At 42.7% G+C, this 22,486-nt stretch overlaps 1 protein-coding gene across 2 annotated transcripts in view; it reads right to left on the bottom strand.

Moving 5' to 3' along the window:
- PCSK2 (proprotein convertase subtilisin/kexin type 2) overlaps positions 1–21,053 on the bottom strand; it is a 115,508-nt gene extending 94,455 nt beyond the window's left edge. Inside the window, exons 1-2 of one of the 2 annotated variants that reach the window (XM_075413518.1) lie at positions 20,521–21,052; positions 1,847–1,951 (exon numbers count right to left, since the gene is read on the bottom strand). In XM_075413518.1, coding sequence (XP_075269633.1) covers positions 1,847–1,951; positions 20,521–20,940 — 525 coding nt within the window. In that variant the 5' untranslated portion in view covers positions 20,941–21,052. Of the gene's footprint in view, positions 1–1,846; positions 1,952–20,520 lie in introns of both variants that reach the window. The other variant, XM_075413519.1, reaches the window with a different exon arrangement.
- Between the last annotated feature and the right edge of the window lie 1,433 nt (positions 21,054–22,486).

Raw genomic sequence — 22,486 nt, 5'->3', positions numbered from 1 at the left:
CCAAGAGGTCAGGATACACCCAGGATCATCCTTTCCCTCACATGGGAGATATTAGTTATTTAAACACAGTGCTTTACTCCCTGAGATCAAAGGAAGGAGCCAAGGAGAGTCAAGCCATTTGTATGCAGCACCAGGAAAAAGTGAAGATTAACAGCAAAAGTAAGTTTTCATTGCTTATGACAGAAGCCAACTTAAGAGCCTAAAGACCACAAATACCAGGTGACTGCCAAAGAGAACATCTCTGAACAAGAAGGTAGATTCATTTAAACTGCTCTTAATAGCACTGCAGACACTTAGTCTAGAGGTAGGCAATGCAAGGGCCAGTTTGGAATTAGTATGGGAGAGCTCAGCAATGTAATACTGAGGCTGCAATGAGAATTGGTGGATTAATACGAATATCACAGATATTTGTAAAATTTTCAGAGGCTTACAGAAATACTTATTTCCGGTACAATGTCACCCGTACAATGACTGTACTCCGTCACTAGTTTGCAATGTACTCACACAGTTTTATGCTTTTTCTGAAATGGCTTTCAGTAAGATTGGGTTGTTCAGGGAAATGAAAGACACCTCTCAAGACATTTGCTTAGCATCCACCAATTGTAGATGGTTTCTGAACAGTTTACTTTCTGATCCCTGCTTGGTAAACAAAATGAGGGAAGCCTGAGAATTTCTATTCAAGGCAGGTTGAATAGGTCTCTTCCTCATAGTCCCTCACCCGTACCTGGCACCAGCTTTAGAGAAGGGGGCCACGAAAAGGCACTGGAAGACCATCAGCAGCCCCAGGGAACCTGCCAGCACTCAGCTCTCAGGTGAAGTGACAAGGGTAGGCAGCACCTGGAACCTGTGTTGTTCACCCACATGGCTCTCAGCTGCAGGAGCCTAGAACCACTTGAAATTTCCACAGAAGTAGGAAAATTAAGCTGGGAATTCATTGGACTTTGCTTGCTCTGGTGTCACAACAAAAATTACAATCTGATTTAATCTATTTCTTTTTTCTTCCTACTCAGTTTTTCATTTTCATAGGTGTTCCAATACCATACAAATTCTGGCAATAAAATTCCGTCTGGAATAAAATTGTTCCCCTCTCTTCTTTGCTCACAGTGCAGAGAGCTTAAATTCTACTGAAGGATTAAAATATCTATTTGCTGTCATGATACCATTCCTCGGGCTTATCTACTTTCTTTGGGCAGTAAACACACTTTTTGTGCTACCTGGCCCCACTCCAGTCCAGTATTATACAGGTTTAAAAACTCTGAAGAAAAGAAAAAAGAATTTGCTAGTACCAGCTTGTAGCAAAAGAGGCCTTTCCCTCCTGTCTGAGGGATTTATGCTTCTGAAAACCAAGCACACCATTTCCAGACTGTGAGGGCCTCTAGAAGAAATACTGAAGATTGACAGCATACACTCTCTTAGCATCTGGGGTGCACACCATTCCTTGAGAAAACGTCCCAGTGTGAGTACAGAGAAAGTGCCTGCACACCACAAGGTATTCTGGTCTGGATGACCCACAGACGAGCAGGATTGGGACACACACACACAATTGTGGGATGTACCCTGGACGGCCCCTCCCCACAGCACAGAGTGCACTGCCATGTCCTGGAGACTATGGCATTGCTGAGTCTTACAAGAGAGAGGATACATCTCAGAAAATGTAAGAGTATTTGTAGTAGTGAAGTAGTAGTTGTTTGGGATGTGTGTGCATACAGCAGTCACCAAGCTTGAAACAAGAATGGGGAAAAAAACGTAGCCATAACCACAGATTTGATGGTCACCTTTATCACTTGAATAATAGTCTGTAGCACAAAGAAAACATGGTAGGTGCACATAATGATGAAACACTTACCCTGGAATCCTTTTCCAGATGAAGCTTGTGTTGAAGACTGTGTCTTCTCCTGGCTTTGGCAACGCCATTGTGATAAAAGAAGTATCCAGTATCTAAAAAAGGGAGCTGAGGAAGACAGAAAGGACAAAAAAAAAAAAAACAAAAAAAAAAAACACACAAACATCATGGAGCTATTTGCTACTAGTAAGGATGACAGAAGCTTTTACCTGTGAAGTGACTCAGGAAACTACAACAAGACTTATAAAAAGTTACGCCAAAAGGCTCAAAGCACTCTTGAGAAAGTCACTTCTAAGTTACTTTTGAAAAGTGTGCCCAGCAGTATTAAAGTTATTTGCTACAAGTTTACAATGTGTAACTTCACTTGTATACACTTGGTGCTATTTTCACCTTATGTTTAAGGTCAACAGTGCCAATATTTCTGAAGGGCTTCCTAAATCACATCAGGATTATTTCCTATTTCATGAAAAACACAGAATAAAATAACAAAATGAACTGCAAATGATTTAAAACTACCACAAACCACCCTTCGGTAATAAGGCATTACAGAAGTGCTTTTCTGAGCTGTTATTATGCACCTGAGCTGATGTCGTAAGCAGTAAGGCGGAAAGCAGAGTGATTTCCACTCTCAGAAAAATATGGTATTTGGAATTTCTTCTAAATACCAAGAAAAGAATATTAAGAAAACAGACAGCTTACAGTGTCCTGGTGGGAGCAGTCTCATACAGCCTAAGACAGTCTAAGACACTTCAGCAGCAAGCAAACACCTCCCAAGGACTTTCCAGCCCCCCCTAAGGCAGGTGCCCAGGAAGGAAGACATGTGTCTTATTAAATGCATCTGTCTCCACAGGACTGGCAGAGACTGCCTGGAAGACTAGTAGACATTTAGCTCTGAGAAGGCTCAAAGACATGGTATTAGGAGAAGAGCATCCCACTTCCAGCAGTCAATTAGAAAGCTCCATTTGCATCTCAATCTACAGCTTTTCCCCCTTTCCATCTTCATAGGGAGATTCCAGTTGAACGTTTAATTCTAAGCAAGTAACTGCGTATGTTTAAACTAAGCTTCTCTTTGTAAAAGTTGAAAAGAAAATGGGCTCATGTTAGGAAGTTATATGTTATTGCTGTGAACTGATCAACTTCAAAGGTTAGACTACCCTACATGTAAAATCACTACTTAAAAGAGATATTCCAGAACAGCCATGACAGCCTTGTTCCTCTCCTTCTTGTTATCTGTTCTTCATAACATAAACCTCTTAGCAGGAGTTCAGAGTTCTTTACTCTGAGACTGACATCTAGATAGAATAGTCATTCTGAAAATCTGGGTTGAACAAGAGTCGCAGGACCTTCCTGCCATAAAACAGATTCTGTTCCTGTGTACAGGAATATTCCGTTCACAAACACAATTTTCCTTCTATGAAATTATCTCCTGCTTCATTAAATCTATCACTATAACTGGTGCAGTTCCACAAATACATTTTGGCATACATGTCGAGTGGTGTGGGAACGGAAGATTCACAGTGAATTCTATAAGTTTAAAATTTGGTCACATTCAAAAAATGAATATGTGAGGTTTTATTTTTTTCTACAAAGTTCTTTTTTATGCAATTAAAACATTTGATATCAATGAAATCAAAGCATTTCATTTTCACTTAAAATTCCATGGTGTACGGATACATAATACATTAATGCAAAGTAAGTTTAAAAAAAAAAATCAAAGCATCTCATTCTGATAAAAGACCTCCTTTTAAGTGCTTGTAAAAAGGTTAAGCAGATTTCATCAAAAGCATTATTGTCCCTTGGAGATGATTTATGGGACTGGCTGGTGAGCTTTACTGGGCAAATAATCAGAATATTTCGCATCAGCTTCACAGATATGTGAAGAACACAACAGCTCGGCAGAAGAAATGAGGCTACAAAAGCACATAGCGGTGGCCACAGAAGCCTCCGATGCTTCACATCCATCCTCAGAGCCGCAGAACTTCAAATCCTGTCTGTGTTCAGGTCATTGTTTAAAACGCAGATTTATGCTTTAAAAGTCTATACCTTACATCTTTACCAACTGGGTAACAAGGTTTTTCCATAATCTAGAGTTTGGCAATAGATCTGACTATCTAGGAAATGGCCCTTCCCCCATGTCCACGCATTACTCTACGCCTAAAAAACACGCAGGGAACAAATCTAAATAGCCAGATCAGATACAGCTTGAAATCCATCTCACCATGCTAACCATTACTATCCATCGCAAGCTGTGGTCCAATTATGCCTCTAATTCTCTGAGTGAAATCAGGATATTTTCCTTCTTTTTATCTCAGTATCAACACTTCAAATCAATTCCAGCCAAATATTGATCTTACTGTTCTTCCATTAAGGAAAAATCTCAGCAATTTTGAAGCTATCTGGAAATATATAACAGATATTCACTGTTTGTTTTCCGGGTAGGGTTAGTTTCTAGTGCCACTTAGAATACTATACTATTGTATAGTAAACTTTTAAAGCCAGTGTATTCAAGTTTGACCATAAGCAAAACCTATTACTGCTAGTACCACAATGACCAGATTTACAGACAAAATCATGAATATGTTTGACTATTCACTTCTTTCCACAGATATCCCAGTAATCTTTGAGGAACTCAGATATTTTACAGTTTACATGGTTTCACACTCATTCAATGAAATTGGGGAGGACAGACAGCAGGACAGCTAAGTCACACAATACCTGAAATGTGACATGACACCATGGGTTTGTAAATAATTAATAGCAGAAACCAAGCAATTTATGAGAAGAATCTAAACTCTTCAGTAAATCCTTAAAATTAACAAATGTACACACAGGAGAAGTCAGATGCCAACCTAAAATGTCACACGCTTTGATAAGGACTTTGCATTGAGATCTGCGAATACCACAAGCAACCACTGAAGTGCTCCGGTTTTGACGAACTCCTGCTACTGAGTCAGTAACTCCTCCACAGCAACCAAATGGCAGGACACAGGTAGGTCCCAGCAGGGTTTACACTCCTGCTATTAGCTTCTCCAGGAGGTCTACTTGGATATGGAGCTAGAGCGAAATAGCAAAATGAACAGTGCATGTAATGAAGTGAAATGAAAACAGAAGGGCTCCTGTACATAAAAAACACTGAGTGTCACCAGCAGTAGCTACTCTGTGATATTCTCATTGTAAAGCTGGAATCTGCTTGGAGTAAAATTCCTACTTCAGCAGCAGCAGGTTGTGCATTTAACACAGAGGAATAATGCACTCAGTCTGGTGGCTCAGGTTCTTTCTGTTAGACACAAGCAAAACTTCCTGCCCTCAGAGAAAAATTAGCAATTATGTAGGATAACTAGTTACTGAAAAGCACTTGAATATTCACATGAGGAGGATTGTTTAGAGTTAGAAAAGGGTCTGCTATTGCCTTGATGAATAAATATGGTCCAGTACAAAGACAGACTGAGAATCTCAGGAATTACAAGCACTTTGTTACTTGCAATATTTCTGTAAAATTACTGGGGAAAAATACATACAAAAAATATCAGAATCACAAATACAACACAGCAAGTAGAGCAAAGCCTTGTCCATCCACCTGTCTCCTTTTCTTCAGATTTGCAGCCTCCTTGTGGTTATCAACAATACTATCTAAAGCAAAGATGAAATCCTGTTTAACCTCCTTCCTGAAACAGACGTGGACCACAAAATAACTTTAAAAAAATTCAGTGTTCCACTAAATTGAGGAAAAAAAAAACTATTTAGTTTTTGGAAGAGAATTATCTAGAAAGCAAAATGGCTAGGATGTACCATTCGGTATAGAAGGAAGCAGGAAATGCTTCACATCGTGCACAGTTTTAGCCCTGATACCTCTGACTCTGGGGTACCTTGGCTGTTCTCAGACTACTGCTCCACCAGGGAAGTACAAGTGTAATTATACTGCAATAAAACCAAGTAAATTAAATTTGTGGTGTCCAGCCTTTCTGCACTCTCCTCCTTACATCTGACAATCTTTCCCCAGCAAGAAAAGAGCAGGAAATTTACTCTGTGCTCCCCAGATGCCACCCCAGGAAGAAGGACTGTAAACAGGCAGCTAAAATTCTCCCCACCAGGCATTTCTAGGAAACAAAAAAAAAAAAAAAACCAAAACAAACAACAACAAAAAAAGACACAGTCCACTGCTTAGCCCTCAACTACTGATCTGCTCCAAGAAGGAAAAATCAGGTATAAGGCAGCCTGTTCCTCACAGGCACCATTAAATTTTACTGACTCGCTTCAGGGCTCCATCTACACGATCTCACAAGCAAATTAAGGTGCCAACAGGAAGCTAAAGAACAGATCGGATGGCCCCCTGCTATTTTAATGGAACTGATCTCTGCCCTGTCTTCCCGCACAGCCTTTCATGCTGTATCATGTAACGCAGCATCCCTATAGCACACTGCTAGCTTTTGTGCATCATTTCCAATGATTTCTCCCTGATACTGTAATATTCCAAAACCGGTTTACTTGAATCTGTTGTTAAGGTTCCTCTCCCAAGCTACCAGTGGAGACAACAGTTCATAACAACTTTCTTCTGAGCAAAATGATTTTAATATACAAGCAAAGGGTGATTTATAACAAGTTACCCAACGGTTGCCTCTTTGACCGCCACCAAAATCAGCATACGTTGATCTATCAATGAATGAGATTCACAGCAAACCCTCATCCAGACAGGCTGACCAAGACCCTCCTCAAGGCTCCTTGACTGCCCTACCATGAATAAGTGGCCAGGCACATGAGGGTTCAGACAAACACTGGTACTAAAGAAACTTTTTGTCTGCTCTGAGGAAAAAACCCAATATCTATCCACCAAACGACAACAAAAAAATGTTTTTAAAAAAGTATAAGACAAAGCATCTCTCCCTTACAGAACCCAAGCGCAGCTCCTGACTTTAAAATGGGCCATAAATCTGCACAGGTGAGCTCCTTCATCCCATTATTGCTCACCAAAGGAAAATACAACCTAAACCTAGCATGAATATTTAGAGCCTTCAAGGGCACCACAAGCCTCACTCCTTCAGTTGTTATTATAGCTGAAGCACAACGAAGTGCCTCCCAGCAGAAATTAGAAACCTTTTAGAAACGTATTCATCCCAGTTTCACAAAATGCACTGAGGATGCTCATAAATATTCAATATGAATTTTAAAACTCTCTTTCTCTCATTTTGCCTCACCCCAATTAGCATTAGAATTCGTTTTACTTTTAAATACACAGATGGGAGCCAAGTCTGAAGTCAAAGGCACTCACTCGCTATAGTGATGAGGGCCATGTAAGAGCAGAGCCAGCTAGAGACACAGGCAGTCCCAGGCACCAAAATAACACAGAACAATGCATGAACAAGAAAGGATTAATTCAAATGTTGGTGGAGAAATGTGAAATAGCACAGAGGGCTAAAGCTATGCCAGAGCTTACCAAATGTAAAATCCAGTCTACTGTGTCCCCAAGGCCCCAGGCAAGAATTTCACACTTTCTCATTAGGGTGCTATAATTACTTTGAAGGCTCAGCATAAGCATCTCAGGTGGAGCAAGGGATCTGCACAAGCTCCAAACAGCCCTGAAGACTGGCACAGTCAGGTCCAGGTCTGAGTGTTTTGGCTCTGTCTTCCTGGCTCATTTTTCATTGCACCTGTGTCATATTTAGCTGCCTCCACCAAACCCTACTCTGCTTGTCTTGGCACATGCAGCAGGTGGAGGTGTCAGGCATAGCTTTAACACTCCCAAAATGTAAATCTCATATTAAAATATCATCAGAAGATGATACTTGTGGAATCAACTGATTAACACAGTACAACATTTTGCCTACAAAATAATTCAGAAATGCCTGACTTAGATACTTACATGTTTTCAGCTCTGTTTCATATACATAGCCAACCACCTCTCAAGGGAATCAGCAACAGGTGGTGGTAATAAGAGAGGATTGTGACTACTTTGGTTGAGAGATCCACAAGTCAAAGGAAATATTGTAATACGCACGGTAATAAGGCTACCTGTTATTGTTATTTAGGGTATTAGTTATCCTGTAAGAACATGGCAACCTTGCTTGAAAAGTTCTAGTGAGTTTTTCTCAAGCCAGCAGAAGCAGTTTCTGAAAGGTCCCTTCACACCCACAGTGAAGTTCTTTTCCTTTATAAACAGTATAAAGTCAAATGCGATAGCCAAAGACTTTGCAGAACATATGCCCTTGGATTTTAGAAAACCTTTTGTCTAGTCCCTTTTGCTGTAAGGGCCTGTCTCTTGCTTGGAGCAATGGGGCTCCTCTACTCTCCTGCCACTCTTTCAAGGCTCTTCTGTGTTTTCAAAGTATCTCCCAAGACACTTATATTCTGTGAAATTTTTCACACCTCAAATAACTTTCTCACCAAGACCATTCTATCCACAAGCATTTAATTTGCTCCTTCCCTCTCTGCTGTAGGACAGAGCCAGGACTAAAACTCACAGGATGTGAATCTCAGCTGTGTCCTAAATACTCATTGTGCTTTAGCCCCAGGCAATGCTCTGAGAGTCTGTTCTTCAGAGATGCTGGGTAACCCTAGTGACTCCTAATATTAAGAGAATCTCAAACAATTACAGCTGTAATATTCTTGTTTCAGTTGCCTTGCATGTAAAATGGCATAGTCTAATAAATACTTCTCTACTTATTTTTTTGATAGGATTTATTTAATATTTGCACAGCACTACAGACTGCTATAAAACTATAACTATAAAATGCCAAGTGCAATTGTAAGCATATATTAATGGGTATATCCACACATATATACCTATGCAATCAGGTACCTCTTCAGCAACAAATATTTGGTAAATATTTTAATATGTTTAAATAACACATGATGGAAGTCAGTTCTTCCACCTTAGGGAAAACTCATAAGAAATAACTTGACTTAGAGTCTGCAAATTTAAGTGTCCACGGTATACTTCTAACTGAGCTAGATGAATAGTGCTGATAGCAATTAGCACTGCTAACAAAGACCACTTTGCCTCACTCCTGATCTACAACCCATGTCTCCTTTTAAGCACATAACAAAACAGGTCAACTACTGTTGTCACACTGGAACCTGGTGTCACATCAGCTCTAAAAACTCCAAGGTAAAAGCTACGAGATAAAGTTTGCTGTTTTTTAAAACAGCATTAAGATGAAGTGTGGCCCAGCCACAAATTACTGGTAGTAGCATCTCAAAGATGGAGAGGGGGCAAGACATGGCTACTCACTCACATTTCAGCAGACCACTTCAGCATTATTTTTAAATCTATGTCCATGTAGTAAAGTGTGTAGGACATAAACATGTGTGAAAATCCTCAGCTACTGTAGCGCCCAAAAGCAATGTCATGAAATCAAGCTCTAGTGAAGTAGTACTATAAAAGCAGCTCAGACCAGAATTAGTTGGTTAATGACAAGAGCTACTCAAGAAAGCACAGAAAAGGTGAATTGCACTAATGCAAAGATGCTAGCCCTTGCCAACACTGAAGGAAGATTTGTAGCTCTCTTTCTATTCAAAACCTTTATTCTTTCCTTTTTTCTCCATGTCTGTTTAATGCTAGGCTGCCAAGCAATAACTGATTGACAGAAAGTGCTTCACAGAGCGGTTTCTGTTGTTAGACCACACTGAACAAGTCTTCCAGTTTGCAGACAAGCAGTCAATTCCTGGAGACAAATACTTGCTTTATGGGAGAGAAGTATTGGGTAACAATTAGAAACAAAACTGTGACATTGAACTACAGGGAAGGGACACACTGTTGCTTCTTTTTTTAAAAAAACTTAAGATGGAAGACTTGAGCAGAGCTGGGTAAGGAAGCTTTAAGAAAAACTATTTCAGTGGAGCCAAGAAAAAGAGAAATTTTGGGACACTGCTGTTTTCCTTATTCTTGTACAGTTGCTTGACTCAGCTAAGAGAAAGTCATGGACATTAATGCCCACTATTACAAGATCAGGTCAGAGGCAAATTCTTCCATCACTTACGCCATCACAAACCGGAGAGAGCTCCTGTCAGCTCCAGTACACAACAGCATGATCGACACTTCACAACAGAGATTAACTGCTCTGAGTGGGTTCAAGTGGGTTCCATATTAGATGGAAGAAAAAGGATGACCCGCATCTGCCATGATGCTAGGAATAATGATGAGAAAGGAAAAAAAATAGCACCACCACCTCTTCCTCTTCCTCCCGAGACCTACCTCATTGACCTTTTGGGCAGCTGTGAAATAAGTCTTTTTACTGTTCGTTACTACCATTTAGTAAATGACACAAGTTTATTGCCAGCAAAAATTGTGGTCAATCTAGCATCTGCTGAATTGTTATCTTCCTTTTATTACATCAGTCAAGCAAGGCAAATGTAGCTTCCCAATTACGCACTCTCAGCATGTTTTAGCCTTTAGAGCCTGGAATATCAGTTTCTCTACCAAGGTACAATATATTTTACACAAATAAAATATGTTCAGAGGGGATGTTATGGTTTTGGCTGCCGCCGGCAACAAAAGCGCCACGTGGCCGCCCCTCCCCCCGCCGGGGTACAGAGGAGAATGAAAAGAAAGAGGCAGAAACTGGTGGGTCGGGATAAGGGCAGTTTAACAGAACAGCAAACAAAGGGAACAGGAACAACAACGATACAGATAAGGGTAAAACACAACACAAACCGCACAACCCACAACCCAGAGCCACTCTCCCGAACCGCCACCGCTCCGTGCTCCCGAGCCGCGAGTGAGTTCCTGCCGCCCAGCTCCCCCCCACCGGAACCCAGCATGACGGCACATGGTATGGAATACCCGGCTCTGTTTGGCCAGGTGGGGTCAGCCAGCCCAGCTGTGCCCCTTCCGGGATTCCGGTGAAAACTAACCCTGTACTGACCGAACCCAGGACAGGGGAAAAAAGGGGATTTTAGAGAATGAAATTTAGTGTTTTAATTCCCATCAGAAGAAAGCAAAAAAAGCCACTTGCTCTTCTATCTTGGTTTTACTCTGAACTATATCTGAATTGTAGGAGAAATGGAATGGTTTTACAGTCAGGAGATAAGTACATTTGCCTGTAAAATTTGGGGATTTAAATGGTAATGTAAAAATTAATAGACTGAAATGCTGTGAAGACCAGAATTCAGCTGATGTCACGATCCACAACTGTCATTCCACCAATACTAACAACCCATCCAAACCTGCAAATTATGTTCAGGTTCTGATTTTTCACCCAAATTCGGAAGCGACAATTCCACTTTACAGTTGGTTCAGAGTAACTTCTAAATTACAAATTTAGTTTACACACATTTCTAAAATTAATTGATACAGGGAAGCATAAGGTCCCCCTGGGAATCCACCAGTCATGGTTATAGCTAATTCACCATATCTTGGCTGCAGCTAAAAGCCTTAAACACAACTTCTGCTGCACTCAGTGTTACACACTACATGACAACAACAGTGCTTACCCATAGAGCGGATTTCAGAATCACACCCCTTCATTTCACTGGTATTTCATAAAGAGTGAACAGGCAAACAGCAGTATCCTGTGTCATCAGGAGAGGGGAGGCTGTATTCCTCACCCTTTTACTACCCATATGAGAAAGAGAGTCACCTGTTTGATTCTAGCTTGATATGCAACACCTGTCTAATAATAGTACCAGTTTCTCCACTTAATAATAATTAAATACTTATTTGTTGGGTTTCAGATTTTCACAGTTTGGTTCTATACTCTAGGAGAAAGCAGCTCTGACATACTACCCTTTCACTCATCAGGTAAGTAAATAATCTAGTTCAATCACGAGTATGTGGGACACACTTGCCGACTGGTTTGATGTAAACACTGAGGTCACTCTTTCCATTTCCTTTCTGTGGACAAAGAAGTTAAGAGTGTAATGTTTACACAGAAGTTTTATTTGAGAAGTTAGGTAATACATGACAAAGAACATTACGTCCCAGTTCACTCCTTCAGTGAGTACACAGCCAGCATTCAGCTGAGTTAAGACTTTTGAGCTACTGTCATAAATCCAAATTGGATTTCATGCCAGCTGATAAACTGTGTGTGGTGGTCATGCAGAATTTCACACAACACAACACCAAATTCATCCCTCTCTGGGACAGCACTCTCTGTCCCAAAGCAGACTGCTCTGTCCCTGGGACCACTGAGCTGAAATTAAATCTCCATTTGAGTAGTATACGGTAAGATTTTTCAACGAACTTATGAGAGTTAAATGTAGAGCTCACCTTGATTTACAACAAGAGCAACACACCAGACTGCTTCAGGTTACTTAGAGAAACCCTGTCTTTGACAAATACTCAAGCAGTTCAGCTTACTCCCACCAGAGGCCACTGATGGATGGAAGCTCTGGGTTGCTCACTGCAATATTTATAGACATCATGCAGCCAGCACCCTGTAGAGACCTGACCCATTTAATTACTTGAAAAGTTGAAAGAACAAGAAAAAAAGAAGAGGGTGTCTGACAACTAGCATAGCATTACAGGACAAAGGTAAATTTTAGCTCCATTAAACCTAGCAATGAGTTTGTTACCACAGCTCTCAAAAACTAGCCACCCACACTACGGACTGGAACTGCACAGGAGGATTTCCCAGGTATAGTATTTTAATAGGAGCTGACAGGGTTTATCACTCATTTTAGGATTTTGGCTTGATTTCCAGCTCACAGAATTTTCGATGAGCACAGACGTTTCTCAGGACTTACTAATTGAAAATATCTACCAAATAAATTCTACATTTCATACGTTTCAGCAACTACTTTCTAAGTACTTTATTACAAGCATTTGAAATTTGAGTTGCATGGATTAATTTTAACTATAATAGTTCCATAGCTGAGTGAGGAAAAGGGTCGCATGCATACTTCTCCTTAGCTACACTATGAAGTATTACCAGTACTACTAACCCAGGAAGTCTGATGTTTCTTTTTTGTTGTTGTTGGTTTGGTTTGGGTTTGTTGTTTTTGTTTTTTTAAATCAGTGTAGTCTTACTAATAAAAGCTCTAGTTTAAAATGAAATTTCTGCTAATAATGTTCTGATGTGGAATGAGTTAAAGATGTTAGCACTCCTCCACTGATACTAACCACTGGAATTGGGTTTGTTTTCCCATTTTAACATCATCAGTACAGTTACAGCAGTAAAAGTTTTCTAAGAGTGGTAAGGTGTTACATCTTGTTACCTGTCATATTTTGTAAGAAGGATAGAAGTTCATCTTCCACCTTCACAAAAAGGTTGGTTCTTCTAAAAGATAGCATAAATTCAAGCACCCCACAACACATCTTGGTGCTTTTCTGAAGGAGCCAAGCCTAGCAGCACAGTCAGTCTCCAGGTCCATTTGCCTCCTAATAAACAAATGCCAGTCATGCCACAAGTTCTCAAATGGAAGAACTTTGAGCTGGGATTGAAATGACAATTTATTTTGGTCTAGAGTTTTAATCTGGATTTGAACTCCCAAGCTAGAAACAAAATGCTCTACCTCATTTGCAGTAACCTAAACCATCTGGGTCTCGTTGTAGGCATGACACTGGGATCTGTCCACCTGGCCTGATACCAAACACTAAGTCTTCAAGACAGGGTATTGTTACAAAAACAGTTATCCTTCTGCTGCACAGCTCTGCAACCTCAAGTACGGGGACAAATTAACTTAGGTGTAGGTAACAGCAACAGATATCAATATAGGCTCTTAGAAATGGCTCTCGGGCTGCTCTCGGCACATGGAAAACCTACTCAGAGGGATGAGAGCTTCAAATAGGGCCCTAGACAGAGCCACAGCATATGGGATCCCAAAGTTCAAACACATACAGACAATTAATATATCCGTATGTTGCAGAGTCCAGAAATAGCCTGAAAGTCATCTACAAGAAAGCTATCTGGGCAGAAGAAAGGAGATCCCAGACTGACAGCAGGACAGTGATACCATACTAAAGATCTTTGTTTATCTAGTATTGATATTAAAATAACACTGTTTTCTGTGTATTAATACTGTCTCTCCCGGTACAAATGCTGAACCTCATTTGCTGGTACAGAAATCTCCACATGCCATCATGATTCTTTTACACAGAGGCATATAAAGGAGAAAAATAACCTGGGGAGCTGAAGTCACTACACGCAATACTTCCAAGGGATTTCACAAAAGTAGGAAATGGAGGATCACCAAGGTTAGGAGACACAGTACAAGGCAATAAGCTGTTTTCTGACATGAAACATCAACAAAGAACTTGTGGCTACTTTGCCAGTGGTTCCCACACCTCACAAGCACTCTCCAGAGCAGGGGCTCTAGTAAAATAAGTCATAGGGCCGCTTCTGGTTTCCATGGTGCCACACCATCCTAAAACTGCTGGACAGGGAGGCTAGCTCCGGTCTGGTAGTGTGCAGGCAGCCTCTGGCAGAGAGGAGCCTGGATGAGCTGTTCCTGCTCCACCAGCTTTGGCAAGGTGGAGGAAGGAGCAGATAGCAACCCCCAACATCTATGCTTTGAGCACTGATGCACCTCAGCTGCCTAAGCCCCTCAGACCTAGAGATACTTCTTGGAGCAGAAAGCTGTCCCTGGTGCCTTCACACCACCCAGCAACAAGCTTTCATCAGGCAGGCACTCGGGGCTAGACTGCAGGAGACAGGCTAGTACACACCATGTTCAGTTCTGGTGTGCTCGGATCACAGCATTCTGGAAATGCTGTTCACTTCTTCATATGTTTTCTCTTTGTATTTTTCTCCTTGACACTGGCAAAACTAAATATAATCTAAATGAAAACAAATAACTGCACATCCCCAGCTGGGCTGCAGCATGAAAAAAAAAAACAAGTGAAAAAAGAATTACTCGCAGTGCATTTCCTGGATTTCTACCACACATTCAGTTTCACCAATGAGTTCAAGCAATATAGAATAAACAAAATTATAAATGCAGGCAGCTTTATAAATAGCCAGAATTTCATATCTGGCTTAAACTTATACTTCTCTGTAAAGGTAAAGTTTAATGTGCATGTTTTGTGAAGAAACAGAATTATACCATGTATTCAAAACAGGTATAGAGCAATTACAGCGGAGATCTATAGTAAGGGAGTCTGACCTTCTTGTTTTACACTCAAATAATAAATGCTATGAAGTTCTGACAAGGTAATTATTTTATACATCAAACGGAACACTCACTGCCCACAAGCAGTTGGTCTGAGCCTCTGGTAGAAAAGGAGCTCTACAGAAACTGGGTTACGGATGTACTTGAGCCTGTGGTTTACGTTCTTGCTGATAGTTTAGAGCTTCCACATGCATAAGTGAGCACATTTAAGTAAAGGGGCGATTTATTTTGTTCTGAGTTAGCCAGTTACAGTGTTTGCTCCTTGGGCTGTTTCTGCAGGGAGGTTAGACTAGATGACCTCTAAAGGTCCCTTCCAACACAAACTATTCTATGATCCAAGGCAGAACGCAAAATAAAAACAAACAAACAAACAAAAGAGCATCATTTTGAAAAAAATACAGTATTTCCACATATAAGGCAAACTCACTCCTAGCACAACAAAACTCTCATTTAATTCCACTCATATTTCTCTCGAGTGTAAATAGTAGCAAACAGGACTTCCCAGTCTGTGCCCAGTGATATGCCTGGACTCCACCTGCAAGGAGCTGACAAGGATCCCTCCAAACGCAGATAGCTGCTCCCTCCAAGTCTCCCCAGTTACTTTCTTCCAGGGCTCTTCTGGAAAAGGGAGCTCTCCATCACCACTCAGCAGTGTGCCTTCCCGCAGCAAGATCAAATTTTCCTGCTAGTTAATTGCTTTTTCGCTCTAATTTAAACACATCAGCTCAGGCTATCTCTTGGAAAAGGAGCATTTGCTATTATGGTGAGGTGTTCTATTGAAATCTTAGTAGTTGCACAATTAGCATTTGCGTGGAATTTACTTTTTTCTTATCTTAGTAACACAAAATTGCAACAGTGAAATCTAGGGTTTCCTCAAAAAATTTGCATTGTAATTTCCATTTCTAAGAGTTTTTTCTGTTTCTATAATAAAGGATTGCTTTTGCAAACAAATATCCTTTCCTCTAGCCCCGCATAAAACACAAAGCTAATTATTAAACATGTATTAGTGCACAGAAACACTGCAGTCTAAGGCTTGATCTTAAGTCCTTGTACTCCAATGGCCCCATGTGGTGAGACCTGGGCTCTCAGCCTCTTCTTTGCATGGGATGCTCCACGATGGAACATGTCTGCACCCTCTGTGCTGCCTTCACCTAGCCAGAACTAACACTTTCATGAGCGCTTGGGTTAGCAGCACATGTGAAGCCAGCACAGGCATGTTTTATCTGTCAAGTATGGACTACCATATATGTGCACAAATTGGCTGGTTAATATATATGCACACGGGGTGAGCCAGAACCCTAGTTCACCCTTCTTTGCTCCGTGCACAGGTATTAGCGGGAAAACAACAAAAAAACAAATGTATGTATATGAACACACTACCTGTAAACACACATCCAGGCCCACACCTGCAACCAGCATTTTTTACATGTGCGTAATCCTGTTCAACCACCACACTGCATTCTGGGCATGCAGAAGCATAGGCTGGCACCTTAGATAAAAAGCTAGACAAGTATCTCTTCTTCAGATTTAGGAGTTGATTTGCACAAGAGGGTTTTTCTGGGCTTTAGTGTGTGAACTCCAGGATGAAATTTTCAGGATCCCTGAAGGAGATCCCTGCAACGAGTTCTCAAAGCTGCATACACATTATTCTGCCTTCCATGCCACATTAACTCCGAACTCACAGGCTCCCAGCCTAAATGCAGAAGAGGGCAGCCACAGCAAGAAATCTGGCCTCTTTATCTGGTAATTTTTTTTTTCACTAAGTCCATATTTATGCAATGCAAAAAAAAAAAAAAACACCAAGCTTCCAATTTCATCCAGGAATTCCTGGCCAGCTCCAGAAAACTTGATCCTCAACCAGCAGTCCCCTAAGCAAAAATGGGAAGCAGAAAAGTCACATTTGTGAGAGGTAACTTGAATTTTGCAAGATTTAGAATGAGAGGAGATCAGGTTATGCATGAAGGAAAAAACAGACTGGCTTTAGGGAACACAAAATTCTCCATGTTTTAAAATCTGTGTTTGGTTCTTATTTTAAAATCTGAGGCCCCTGAATGCTAATTGTCTAAAACCCTTCACCCCAGTACTAGCAGAAGTTAAATATTTAGCTACAGTGGCATTTTGTAGATTGTCTTGGTCTCAGTGTTGTTGATGAAATGGAAAGATGCGTTTAAACTCCAATTAGGAGACCTTTCCAAATGCTTCTTGCAACTCGCCTTCTTAGAAATTAATTAAGAACTGCAAGGCAAGGTCAGAAAGCAGCTTTTATCAGCCTGCATAAAGAAATGTATTCTGGTGGCAACCATACCAGGAGGCAAATAAAACAAAGAAGAAAAAAAAAGTTGTTCCTTTTACAGTTCTCACAATTTAACATGTAGCTATTAGGGGGGCATTCCCATGACTCCTGAATGCTCAAAGATGTTAAGGCTAACCATGTCAAGAAAAGAATATGCTTTATCCGAGTACCTGTTTCACTAGGAATATATAGAATCAGTTCTGACAGGTACAAACGGATTGAAAAATTGCAAACATTAAAAAAATCAAAGAGCACAATCAGAGTTACAAAGAGGTCTGTATTTGGGATTATTAATTCAGTGAAGCTTAAAGAAAATCTGACCAGTGTTTTTGAGACTCTGTCTCACGTTAGGATCCTAGATCAAAACATAGGCACCTGTTTACGTAAGTACTGAGCCCTTCTTAATCAATTCAGCAAGCACTGAATTTAAAGTACACATTTTACCCTACCTGAAGTCTTGTAGTGGTTTCAGAACTATGGTAGGAAGCACGCACAGCCAAACAATCAGTTAGAAAGTGCATCATGCAGTTCATAATATTTAATCTTCAAGGCTATACTTTCTCTTGTATTTCTGCAGAAATCTGCTGTTAAGCGAATGTAACATGCACTTGCTCAGAGCTTGTTTGTTATTACAAAACAAAGTGCACTAAAAATACATAATTTAAAAATCAGATCCCATGAACTTATGTTAAAGGAGGTCTGTGATACATAGCATGCATAAAAGAAATCCCTCTCATATATGTCTTAAATCCATACGCATGAAAAATCTGAATCTGCCCTTGTGTTTCTACTGGGAAAGTACCTATGCTGAATAAAAGTGATTATTTTCAGACAATGGCTCTTCTCCAATATGGGTAAAGGTAACTGGATTTGGTTTAAGTAAATAACTGATCATATTTTCAAACTGTGTGTCTTGTTGAAGTATGCAAAGATCGCTTCTCCTTATGGTATAATTTGGTTTCTTCCCTGGTATTTTTCAGTATTTCATTAGACAGCGTATCTACACATAGTGCTTTCCCCCCCAAGAGTTTACCACTAACCACTTTGTCTCCATACACACACGGCCATGGTCAACTTTCTGCACTGTTGTTACTACCATGAAAGCTGAGTCTGCAGACTGTAAGCAGAGACGCTAGACAAGCCTGATGATACCAAAACAGATTAGGGGACTCTTCAGTTCAGAAATACTGAAGAGACACTGGAGTAGATAGCACAAGCTTTTATTAACGGCCGACTATCACCACCCAAGCCCCGTTACACATCTCCCCTGCAGAACAGAGATCACTATCAGCCTCTCATGGACTGTCCTCCAATGCAGACAGCTAAATGCCAAACTCTATGAACTTTTCATGTTCCCTAAAATTACTGCCTTACAGCTAGTAGGGTGCTGTTTTCTCTTGTGTTTGCAGAGGTGGGGTGGGAGGCTTTCTAGCTTTTCAGGGACCAGGATGATGGTAACCTAGAAACCTCTTGGGACAGCATGTGATCGGTACAGAAGCCACTGTCACCATCTGCCCCCCCACCCTGCGAGCACACACAAATCATGCCATAGCTCTGCTAGTCTTCGTTCCTAGAGACACCTGCATCCATGGGAAACAGCCTCCCCACGGCATATACTAGAAAGCAGGCACTCTCCTCTGGCACACCTGAGGGACTTCCCTCCAGCTCTCTGCCAAGATGACCTATAAGATTGATTTCCATGAATAATCTGTGTGTCTCCTCATGTGCTCGAAGCACACTGTGGAGAGCCATGGTGGAGGGGAGGGGATGGTAATAGCGCAGAAGCTACATTTGTTCATCCTACAAAATCCCATCCCTCCCTGTCGCTTCCCCACGTAGGTCATAGGATCACCTGAAAGCATCTAACAAAAGTAATAAGAAATTCAGCTATGCAGAACAGTACCCTTCCCTCCTTGTAAGGCCTTATCAGTCAGATATCCCCAGGACAGAAGGAGGGAGTGCAAACAAGAGCGGAGTAAAACAGGAAAACTGTTGACCAAAGAGCCATATCTGAGTTTCATGTGACAAGACATAACCCCCACAACGGATACTTTGCCAAGCACATCAGCAGCTCAGCTCTGTCACTATCAGGACAAGGCTATGAGCCCAAAACAAAAGCACCTTGTCAGCAGCAGGAGTTGGCTGGGTCAAAGCAAAATAATCTTGTCCTCATTTCTCTAATGAGCCCCCACTGAAATTGAGACAAGATAGCCTGAGGGAAGGAGTCTCACCTCCTACGCTCTTAAAATTTTTTATGTTTACTTTTTTTTAATCAAGGTCTTCAGTGGTCAGGCTGCCATTCTCATTCATTTCCTTGGAAGTAGGATCAGATTTTCACTGCATAATTACCGGGGAAAACAAAAAAACCTAACAAGCAGCAGCAATGCTCATCACAGCTCGCTTTCCCTCCATGTTCCTCCAAGCCGAGTGCTGCTTGGGCATGAAGTCTGCCAGGAGTTATATTGACCAGAGCATTCTTTTAGCTTCCCCCTGTCTTCACGGCAGATCTGACTGCACCCTAAAATATTTAGAGGTCTAATTACTATTTGAATGGGAGAGATTTCTACTGGAGCTGGGCACCCTAGGAGCCGGGAAAAGATTCCCTGCCACTGTGGCTACCCTGGATTTCCTGGGAGCTCAGGAGAGAAAAAAAAACGTCCAATGGCATTTGAAGTGTCCCAACTTACATTCAATAGTGATAAGCACCGATTGCTTATCGTGCTTAATATTAAGCAGCTTCTTCAGCCTAGGGGCATCCTGTTTTTCTGTGAGAACAACAGAGATATTAAGAAGCCAGCAGCATCACAAACGTAAGCGTCAAAACCTCCTTGAAATCTTCCATTTAGATTGTGTGCAAGCTTCTCCATGGAGATGCAGCTTTAATGCTTTTTTAGGTGCTCCGAGCAGCACGAATCGCCGCCGTGCACAGGAAGTCCTCGGCGGCCGCAGCTGCCCCTGTGCCCAGCCCCAACTCCCGACCCCGCAGGATGGGCGCTCAATTGGAGGATGTTTACATAGTAACTCGAAAGGCACGGAGCTACCATGTGGGAAACTCCTCTGCTTTCCAGTCCAATACAATCAGCCTTCCGGGCCGCTGCTGCGAAGCACTTGCAATGGCTGTTGGCACCGCGACTCACCAAGTCCCCTCTGGAAAGGGGGAGGGGGGGGGATTTAACGCGGGGACAGCCGCTCCGTCCCTTCTCCTCAGGTAAGCCGCGGGCAGGACCGCGCCAGGGGCCACCCCCGCGCCGCCGGGATGCTCACGGGAGGACGCTGCAACCCCTCAGCCCAACGCGGAGGGCACCGCACCGCCCCAACGCCCCGAGCCCGCGCGGGGACTTACCTTCCGCACCCCACCGAAGCCGTGCTCCGCCGCCACCCGCTCGGCCTCCGCCTGGCCCCCGCCGTGCAGCTCCACCAAGAAATGGTTGGTGTAGACGGCTCCCCGGGCCGGGGAGCCAAGGGAGAGGAAGAAGAAGACGAGGAGGAGGAGGGAGCCCCGCAGCGGCGGCGGCCCCGCCGGCATGGCCCCGAGCTGCGCGCCCGCGCAGGCAGCCCGCCGCGCTGCGGGCAGGGCGCCGGGTGGGCAGGGAAGCGCCCAAATCGGGGGGGGGAGTGGGAAGGGGGAATATAAAAAAAGAAAGCGGCGGAGGCAGGAGGGGAGCTGGGCGGCAGGCGCCGGCCGGGCTGCAGGGAGCTGCTCCGGGGTACCGGTGTGCGTGTCAGAGCGAGCGAGTGTGGGTGCGCGCTGCCGGCGCTGCATTCCCAGCCCCTCCTAGCCTCCAATTCAGCGGCGGCCGGAGGGAAAGCACAAGCCGTTAGGGGAGACTGCCGCGCTGCCAATCATGGGCGAGGAAGATAGCCCCTGCCCCTCTCGCACACCCCACGGCCCTCGCAACACCCCTCGCACACCCCGCTCCGTACTCCACCCTGCCCTACGCCTCACACCCACCAACACACCTCATACGCCCTTCCCATCTCCCCCCTATAGAGCCCACCCTCCTCAAATTACGCCCACACACCAGCCCCGTTTCAGCACTCGCGTAGCAGCCTCTCACACCCCCAGCCCAGCTCTGGACCTGCCCCAAGCCCTCCAGCTCGTTTTCCCGTGAGAAAGGGGTAGGCTGATAGTGGAGCCAGACCCCTGAAAGCAGGACCCCATAGGTGTGCCCCAGGATCAGGATGGCTAAACACTTAAGCAAAATGCACAGAGCCTAGGCCAGCACCCAGCTTCCCTTTTGAGCCCAGTGAACACAAAGTATCTTGAAGCACCTCCCACACACCCTCCTCTAGCTTGCACCCCACATCAGCTGCTCATGGAGCGATCAGAAACGTGTGACCATCCCTCTATTTGCAGAAGCCGAGGCCCAGGGAGGTGGTCAGGCAGTTCTAGGACAAAGCCAGGGGAAAGCCTCAGGCGCAGGGCCACTCGCTCCACTCTGATCACTAGTCCGCATGGCCAAGCTGCTAAACTGTGCACAGGGGTCTGGGTTCCCTGAGCATTCCCCATGTGAGTTTGCAGGGAAATCACAGGTGGGAAAGCACCTGGCGTTCCCTGTGATGAGACAGCCAATGATGAGGAGCTGGTCGGATTTCAGAGAGGCGGCAGCACCTAAGCGGGTTGGAAGTCCACTCTGTAAAAATAATCTGCCATCTGCAAAACTCCAAGTGGAAACAAACAGCATAGAGCAAGCAAACTTACATCAAGATATAGTTTAGTTTGTTCCTACAGATACGTTCATTAATTTCTCATGCCAAAGGTTAATCCTTTGATGGATCCCTGAATGGTCCCCTGGGAAAGACTCGGGGCACAGAAAGGGTGGAAAGTTAGTACTGCCTTTAAAACAAACCAAATTATAGATTTACTGTAATCTGTTCTACAAATGGTCAAATGGAGTAAAAAATTTAAATCAATCTGGGAAAACAAAGGAAAGTAGCAAAGATTGTAAGTAAGGCTCATCTTCTGTTAGCCTAAAACGCTTTAGAAAATGACAGAAAAGCTCACCATATGATTGTGAATCCAAATGAGCATTGGTTTGTCTTGACAAATTATTGATTTCCTTCCTCTGGATAAAAGAAAATCCCTATTCAAACAGAATGGAAATGGTAACTTGGAGCCTGATCCAAAGCCCATTTGAATCAACAGAAGTGCTGTAAATGAATGACTGATGTTGAGAAAAACCCAAACATGAGGAAAAGGTAAAACACTAGAAATGGCACAGTAGAGAAGGAAAATATCTTTGCGGCCTCATGAAGAGATTATGTCAACACAATTCAGCTTTTAGATACCTGTTCTAAGAATAGAAGGT

The sequence above is a fragment of the Opisthocomus hoazin genome, chromosome 2 (genome assembly GCF_030867145.1).
Source record: "Opisthocomus hoazin isolate bOpiHoa1 chromosome 2, bOpiHoa1.hap1, whole genome shotgun sequence".
Classification (NCBI taxonomy): domain Eukaryota; kingdom Metazoa; phylum Chordata; class Aves; order Opisthocomiformes; family Opisthocomidae; genus Opisthocomus; species Opisthocomus hoazin.
This window is presented reverse-complemented; position numbering and strand designations above follow the sequence as displayed.